This window comes from Hyla sarda, unplaced genomic scaffold (genome assembly GCF_029499605.1).
Source record: "Hyla sarda isolate aHylSar1 unplaced genomic scaffold, aHylSar1.hap1 scaffold_638, whole genome shotgun sequence".
Lineage (NCBI taxonomy): Eukaryota > Metazoa > Chordata > Amphibia > Anura > Hylidae > Hyla > Hyla sarda.
In genome coordinates, this window is record NW_026610653.1 from 187,299 (window position 1) to 196,425 (window position 9,127).

Sequence of the window (9,127 nt, forward strand, 5' to 3'; positions counted from 1 at the left end):
GTAGATTCTATCCTCAGTGATTATTATCCTGATCCTGTAGATTCTATCCTCAGTGATTATCTGATTCTGTAGATTCTATCCTCAGTGATTATTATCTGATCCTGTAGATTCTATCCTCAGTGATTATCTTGATCCTGTAGATTCTATCCTCAGTGATTATCCTGATCCTGTAGATTCTATCCTCAGTGATTATCCTGATCCTGTAGATTCTATCCTCAGTGATTATCCTGAAGATTCTATCCACAGTGATTATTATTATCTTGATCCTGTAGATTCTATCCTCAGTGATTATCTGATCTTGTAGATTCTATCCTCAGTGATTATCTGATCCTGTAGATTCTATCCTCAGTTATTATCCTGATCCTGTAGATTCTATCCTCAGTGATTATCTGATCCTGTAGATTCTATCCTCAGTGATTATCCTGATCCTGTAGATTCTTTCCTGTGATTATCTGATCCTGTAGATTCTATCCTGTTATTATCCTGATCCTGTAGATTCTATCCTCAGTGATTATCTGATCCTGTAGATTCTATCCTCAGTGATGATCTGATTCTGTAGATTCTATCCTCAGTTATTATCCTGATCCTGTAGATTCTATCCTCAGTGATTATTATCTGATCCTGTAAATTCTTTCCTCAGTGATTATCCTGATCCTGTAGATTCTTTCCTGTGATTATCTGATCCTGTAGATTCTATCCTCAGTGATTATCTGATCCTGTAGATTCTATACTCAGTAATTATCCTGATCCTGTAGATTCTATCCTCAGTGATTATTATCTGATCCCGTAAATTCTTTCCTCAGTGATTATTATCTGATCCTGTAGATTCGATCCTCAGTGATTATTATTATCCTGATCCTGTAGATTCTATCCTCAGTGATTATCTGATCCTGTAGATTCTATCCTCAGTGATTATCCTGATCCTGTAGATTCTATCCTGTGATTATCTGATCCTGTAGATTCTATCCTCAGTGATTATTATCTGATCCTGTAGATTCTATCCTCAGTGATTATCTGATTCTGTAGATTCTATCCTCAGTGATTATCTGATCCTGTAGATTCTATCCTCAGTGATTATCTGATCCTATAGATTCTATCCTCAGTGATGATTATCTGATCCTGTAGATTCTATCCTCGGTGATTATTATTATTATCTGATCCTGTAGATTCTATCCTCACTTATTATTATCTGATCCTGTAGATTCTATCCTCAGTGATTATCTGATCTTGTAGATTCTATCCTCAGTGATTATCTGATTCTGTAGATTCTATCCTCAGTGATTATTATCTGATCCTGTAGATTCTATCCTCAGTGATTATCTTGATCCTGTAGATTCTATCCTCAGTGATTATCCTGATCCTGTAGATTCTATCCTCAGTGATTATCCTGATCCTGTAGATTCTATCCTCAGTGATTATCCTGAAGATTCTATCCACAGTGATTATTATTATCTTGATCCTGTAGATTCTATCCTCAGTGATTATCTGATCCTGTAGATTCTATCCTCAGTGATTATTATCTGATCCTGTAGATTCTATCCTCACTTATTATTATCTGATTCTGTAGATTCTATCCTCAGTGATTATTATCTGATCCTGTAGATTCTATCCTCAGTGATTATCTGATCCTGTAGATTCTATCCTCAGTGATTATTATCCTGATCCTGTAGATTCTATCCTCAGTGATTATTATCCTGATCCTGTAGATTCTATCCTCAGTGATTATCTGATCCTGTAGATTCTATCCTCAGTGATTATTATTATCTGATCCTGTAGATTCTTTCCTCAGTGATTATCTGATCTTGTAGATTCTATCCTCAGTGATTATCTGATCCTGTAGATTCTATCCTCAGTTATTATCCTGATCCTGTAGATTCTATCCTCAGTGATTATCTGATTCTGTAGATTCTATCCTAAGTTATTATCTGATCCTATAGATTCTATCCTCAGTGATGATTATCTGATCCTGTAGATTCTATCCTCGGTGATTATTATTATTATTATCTGATCCTGTAGATTCTATCCTCACTTATTATTATCTGATCCTGTAGATTCTATCCTCAGTGATTATCTGATCTTGTAGATTCTATCCTCAGTGATTATTATCTGATCCTGTAGATTCTATCCTCAGTGATTATCTTGATCCTGTAGATTCTATCCTCAGTGATTATCCTGATCCTGTAGATTCTATCCTCAGTGATTATCCTGATCCTGTAGATTCTATCCTCAGTGATTATCTTATCCTGTAGATTCTATGCTCAGTGATTATCCTGATCCTGTAGAATCTATCCTCAGTAATTATCTGATCCTGTAGATTCTATCCTTAGTGATTTATTATCTGATCCTGTAGATTCTATCCTCGGTGATTATTATCTGATCCTGTAGATTCGATCCTCGGTGATTATCTGATCCTGTAGATTCTATCCTCAGTGATTATCCTGCTCCTGTAGATTCTATCCTCGGTGATTATCTGATCCTGTAGATTCTATCCTCAGTGATTATTATCTGATCCCGTAGATTCTATCCTCAGTGATTATTATCTGATCCCGTAAATTCTATCCTCAGTGATTATTATCTGATCCTGTAGATTCTATCCTCAGTGATTATTATTATCTGATCCTGTAGATTCTATCCTCTGTGATTATTATCTGATCCTGTAGATTCTATCCTCTGTGATTATTATCTGATCCTGTAGATTCTATCCTCAGTGATTATCCTGATCCTGTAGATTCTATCCTGTGATTATCTGATCCTGTAGATTCTATCCTCAGTGATTATTATTATCTGATCCTGTAGATTCTATCCTCAGTGATTATTATTATCTGATCCTGTAGATTCTATCCTCAGTGATTATCTGATCCTGTAGATTCTATCCTAAGTTATTATCTGATCCTATAGATTCTATCCTCAGTGATGATTATCTGATCCTGTAGATTCTATCCTCGGTGATTATTATTATTATTATCTGATCCTGTAGATTCTATCCTCACTTATTATTATCTGATCCTGTAGATTCTATCCTCAGTGATTATCTGATCTTGTAGATTCTATCCTCAGTGATTATCTGATTCTGTAGATTCTATCCTCAGTGATTATTATCTGATCCTGTAGATTCTATCCTCAGTGATTATCCTGATCCTGTAGATTCTATCCTCAGTGATTATCCTGATCCTGTAGATTCTATCCTCAGTGATTATCCTGAAGATTCTATCCACAGTGATTATTATTATCCTGATCCTGTAGATTCTATCCTCAGTGATTATCTGATCCTGTAGATTCTATCCTCAGTGATTATTATTATCTGATCCTGTAGATTCTTTCCTCAGTGATTATCTGATCCTGTAGATTCTATCCTCAGTGATTATTATTATCTGATCCTGTAGATTCTATCCTCAGTGATGATTATCTGATCCTGTAGATTCTATCCTCAGTGATTATCTGATCCTGTAGATTCTATCCTCAGTGATTATTATCCTGATCCTGTAGATTCTATCCTCAGTGATTATCTGATCCTGTAGATTCTATCCTCAGTGATTATTTGATCCTGTAGATTCTATCCTCAGTGATTATCCTGATCCTGTAGATTCTATCCTCAGTGATTATCCTGATCCTGTAGATTCTATCCTCAGTGATTATCTTATCCTGTAGATTCTATGCTCAGTGATTATCCTGATCCTGTAGATTCTATCCTTAGTGATTTATTATCTGATCCTGTAGATTCTATCCTTAGTGATTTATTATCTGATCCTGTAGATTCGATCCTCGGTGATTATCTGATCCTGTAGATTCTATCCTCAGTGATTATCCTGCTCCTGTAGATTCTATCCTCGGTGATTATCTGATCCTGTAGATTCTATCCTCAGTGATTATTATCTGATCCCGTAAATTCTATCCTCAGTGATTATTATCTGATCCTGTAGATTCTATCCTCAGTGATTATCCTGATCCTGTAGATTCTATCCTGTGATTATCTGATCCTGTAGATTCTATCCTCAGTGATTATTATTATCTGATCCTGTAGATTCTATCCTCTGTGATTATTATCTGATCCTGTAGATTCTATCCTCAGTGATTATTATTATCTGATCCTGTAGATTCTATCCTCTGTGATTATTATCTGATCCTGTAGATTCTATCCTCTGTGATTATTATCTGATCCTGTAGATTCTATCCTCAGTGATTATTATCTGATCCTGTAGATTCTATCCTCAGTGATTATTATCTGATCCTGTAGATTCTATCCTCAGTGATTATCCTGATCCTGTAGATTCTATCCTCAGTGATTATTATCTGATCCTGTAGATTCTATCCTCAGTGATTATTATCTGATCCTGTAGATTCTATCCTCAGTGATTATCTGATCCTGTAGATTCTATCCTCAGTGATTATTATTATTTGATCCTGTAGATTCTATCCTCACTTATTATTATCTGATCCTGTAGATTCTATCCTCAGTGATTATTATCTGATCCTGTAGATTCGATCCTCAGTGATTATCTTGATCCTGTAGATTCTATCCTCAGTGATTATCCTGATCCTGTAGATTCTATCCTCAGTGATTATCCTGATCCTGTAGATTCCATCCTCAGTGATTATCCTGATCCTGTAGATTCTATCCTCAGTGATTATTATCTGATCCTGTAGATTCTTTCCTCAGTGATTATCTGATCCTGTAGATTCTATCCTCAGTGATGATTATCTGATCCTGTAGATTCTATCCTCACTTATTATCTGATCCTGTAGATTCTATCCTCAGTGATTATCTGATCCTGTAGATTCTATCCTCAGTGATTATCTGATCCTGTAGATTCTATCCTCAGTGATTATCTGATCCTGTAGATTCTATCCTCACTTATTATCTGATCCTGTAGATTCTATCATCAGTGATTATCTGATCCTGTAGATTCTATCCTCAGTGATTATCCTGATCCTGTAGATTCTATCATCAGTGATTATCCTGCTCCTGTAGATTCTATCCTAAGTTATTATCTGATCCTATAGATTCTATCCTCAGTGATTATTATTATCTGATCCTGTAGATTCTATCCTCACTTATTATCTGATCCTGTAGATTCTATCCTCAGTGATTATCTGATCCCGTAGATTCTATCCTCAGTGATTATCTGATCCCGTAGATTCTATCCTCAGTGATTATTATCTGATCCTGTAGATTCGATCCTCAGTGATTATCTTGATCCTGTAGATTCGATCCTCAGTGATTATCTGATCCTGTAGATTCTATCCTCAGTGATTATTATCTGATCCTGTAGATTCTATCCTCAGTGATTATCTGATCCTGTAGATTCTATCCTCAGGATAGAATCTACAGAATCAGATAATCACTGAGGATAGAATCTACAGGATCAGGATAATCACTGAGGATAGAATCTACAGGATCAGATAATAATCACTGAGGATAGAATCTACAGGATCAGATAATCACTGAGGATAGAATCTACAGGGTTAGATAATAATAATCACTGATTATTATCTGATCCTGTAGATTCTATCCTCAGTATTATTATCTGATCCTGTAGATTCTATCCTCAGTGATTATTATCTGATCCTGTAGATTCTATCCTCAGTGATTATCTTGATCCTGTAGATTCTATCCTCAGTGATGATTATCTGATCCTGTAGATTCTATCCTCAGTATTATTATTTGATCCTGTAGATTCTATCCTCAGTGATTATTATCTGATCCTGTAGATTCTATCCTCAGTGATTATTATCTGATCCTGTAGATTCTATCCTCAGTGATTATTATCTGATCCTGTAGATTCTATCCTCAGTATTATTATTTGATCCTGTAGATTCTATCCTCAGTGATTATCATCTGATCCTGTAGATTCTATCCTCAGTGATTATCATCTGATCCTGTAGATTCTATCCTCAGTGATTATCTTGATCCTGTAGATTCTATCCTCAGTGATAATTATTATCTGATCCTGTAGATTCGATCCTCAGTGATTGTGATTATCTGATCCTGTAGATTCTATCCTCAGTGATGATTATCTGATCCTGTAGATTCTATCCTCAGTGATTATTACCTGATCCGGTAGATTTTATCCTTAGTGATTATTATCTGATCCTGTAGGGTCTATCCTTAGTGATTACGGTATTATCTGATCTGGTAGATTCTATCCTCAGTATAAGGACTTAGGGGAAGAGATATCTGCACCGGGGCCTCTTTTTTTTTTTGTCGCAATGTTGTGTTTTCATTGTACCGTTCTAATTTTCAGCTGAATATGAATCCCAGAAGAAATGTCTTTTGCTGCTCATATTTCCTGCTTTTCAGGTTGTCTGAATTTTAACAGTTGTGCTCAAAAGTTTTCAGACGTTGCTAGTATTCCAATGTATAACATCCGCATGAGCTGAAATCTGATGTGAAGGGGTTATTGGGGCTGACCAGAGTCCGTGGTCAGCACTGGATGATCAGACCTTCTGCAACAACCACTGATCCAGACCATTGGGTCTACGACTGTCTCTAAATTACCTGAGCACCCTAATGGGGCAGATGGTAATAGCCCAGCATGCACTGCTACCATCACCACCACAGCACAATCAGACAAGGCACAGAGTCAAGGTCATATTTATTACAAAAACATCTGAGGGTCAGAGTCAGTCGACCGGAAACATTTCATAACTTAGAAGTCGATGCATAGTGGTCACTGCTCAATGTAGAAAACACTATATCCTGGGAGGAGGGGAGGAACTGTCAAAACTCATTGCTGCAAGACACCAGAAAAAACACTATGGTTAGTATACAGAAGAGGGCCAAGAGGGAAGGGGTGGGGGGGGGAAGGAGAGGGGTGAGGGAGAGGAAGAGCGATGGAGGAGAGGAAGCGGAACAGAAGAGCGGAAAAGCGAGAGGAAGAGCAAGTAGAGAAGAAGAGCAAAAGGAGAGGAGAAGAAGAGCAAAAGGAACGACTAGAGAAAGAGGAAGGAAGGGGAGCGGCAGCAAGCCGAGAGAATGACAAAAGGGAACACAAAGGAATGACAAGTTTCAGCCTGTAGGTAGGTGGTGGACTTACTTTTGCTTTGTTCTGCACAGGTAGGTACAGCTTGAACTCTGCAGGCAGCTCATCTTCAGAATACAGACGATCGGAGAAATAAACTCGTCGAATTCTGCAGTTGGCATGAATCTAGAACAATTATGTCACCCTGAGTACCATATTATGAGAGTGGAGGGGTGTAGGGTGCGGTGTGGACATCAGTGGAGGGGTGTCGGGTGCGGACATCAGTGGAGGGGTGTAGGGTGCGGTGTGGAGGGTGCGGTGTGGACATCAGTGGAGGGGTGTCGGGTGCGGTGTGGACATCAGTGGAGGGGTGTCGGGTGCGGTGTGGACATCAGTGGAGGGGTGTCGGGTGCGGTGTGGACATCGGTGGAGGGGTGTCGGGTGCGGTGTGGACATCAGTGGAGGGGTGTCGGGTGCGGACATCAGTGGAGGGGTGTAGGGTGCGGTGTGGAGGGTGCGGTGTGGACATCAGTGGAGGGGTGTCGGGTGCGGTGTGGACATCAGTGGAGGGGTGTCGGGTGCGGTGTGGACATCGGTGGAGGGGTGTCGGGTGCGGTGTGGACATCGGTGGAGGGGTGTAGGGTGCGGTGTGGAGGGGTGTCGGGTGCGGACATCAGTGGAGGGGTGTAGGGTGCGGTGTGGACATCAGTGGAGGGGTGTAGGGTGCGGTGTGGAGGGTGCGGTGTGGACATCAGTGGAGGGGTGTCGGGTGCGGTGTGGACATCGGTGGAGGGGTGTCGGGTGCGGTGTGGACATCGGTGGAGGGGTGTCGGGTGCGGTGTGGACATCGGTGGAGGGGTGTCGGGTGCGGTGTGGACATCAGTGGAGGGGTGTCGGGTGCGGACATCAGTGGAGGGGTGTAGGGTGCGGTGTGGAGGGTGCGGTGTGGACATCAGTGGAGGGGTGTTGGGTGCGGTGTGGACATCAGTGGAGGGGTGTCGGGTGCGGTGTGGACATCAGTGGAGGGGTGTCGGGTGCGGACATCAGTGGAGGGGTGTAGGGTGCGGTGTGTAGGGTGCGGTGTGGACAACAGTGGAGGGGTGTAGGGTGCGGTGTGGACAACAGTGGAGGGGTGTCGGGTGCGGTGTGGACATCAGTGGAGGGGTGTCGGGTGCGGTGTGGACATCAGTGGAGGGGTGTCGGGTGCGGTGTGGACATTAGTGGAGGGGTGTAGGATGCGGTGTGGCCTGTGGGTATACAAAATGAGTGAAGGGTCTCACAAACCTGTACTCGAAGGGTCTCTATATAATTTGTCCCGTACGCCCGGCGGGTGAAGTCTGAAAGGTTAAACTGAATCTGGTTCCATCCGTCGTCTAATCTCATGGGCATAGTACAGATGAACGGCTTCACCCGCGTCGTGCTCTGGTAGTTACTGGCCCGAAACCTCCGCCGAACATTCTTATCATCCAGAACCTACAGAGAACACCAAACCGTGAGAAAAGGGCTCTAGGTCTTCCCCAGGAAACTATAGACCGGTAAGTCTAACGTGCATTGTGGGTAAATAGTTTGAAGGACTTATAAGGGATTACATACAGGAATACATAGGGGATAATTGTATTATAAGTGATAGCCAGCATGGGTTTACTAAGGAGAGAAGGTGTCAAACCAATCTAATCTGCTTTTATGAAGAGGTGAGTAGAAGCCTTGACAGAGGAATGGCTGTGTATATAGAGGGGGGCTGTGTATATAGAGGGGGGGCTGTGTATATAGAGGGGGGCTGTGTATATATAGAGGGGGGGCTGTGTATATAGAGGGGCTGGATGTGTATATAGAGGGGGGGCTGTGTATATAGAGGGGGGCTGTGTATATAGAGGGGGGCTGTGTATATAGAGGGGGGCTGTGTATATAGAGGGGGGGCTGTGTATATAGAGGGGGGCTGTGTATATAGAGGGGGGCTGTGTATATAGAGGGGGGGGCTGTGTATATAGAGGGGGGCTGTGTATATAGAGGGGGGCTGTGTATATAGAGGGGGGGGCTGTGTATATAGAGGGGGGCTGTGTATATAGAGGGGGGGGGATGTGTATATAGAGGGGGGGCTGTGTATATAGGGGGGGGGGATGTGTATATAGAGGGGGGGCTGTGTATATAGAGGAATGGCTGTGTATATA

At 41.4% G+C, this 9,127-nt stretch overlaps 1 protein-coding gene across 1 annotated transcript; it reads right to left on the reverse strand.

The window, feature by feature from the left end:
- Positions 1–6,576: 6,576 nt before the first annotated feature.
- On the reverse strand, positions 6,577–8,432 carry LOC130342150 (cilia- and flagella-associated protein 20-like; the record flags this gene model as incomplete). Its single annotated transcript, XM_056554256.1, has 3 exons — positions 6,577–6,731; positions 7,035–7,145; positions 8,244–8,432. Coding segments are annotated over 3 exons (306 nt in total), but the record flags the coding sequence as incomplete, so codon positions are not given.
- Positions 8,433–9,127: the final 695 nt, after the last annotated feature.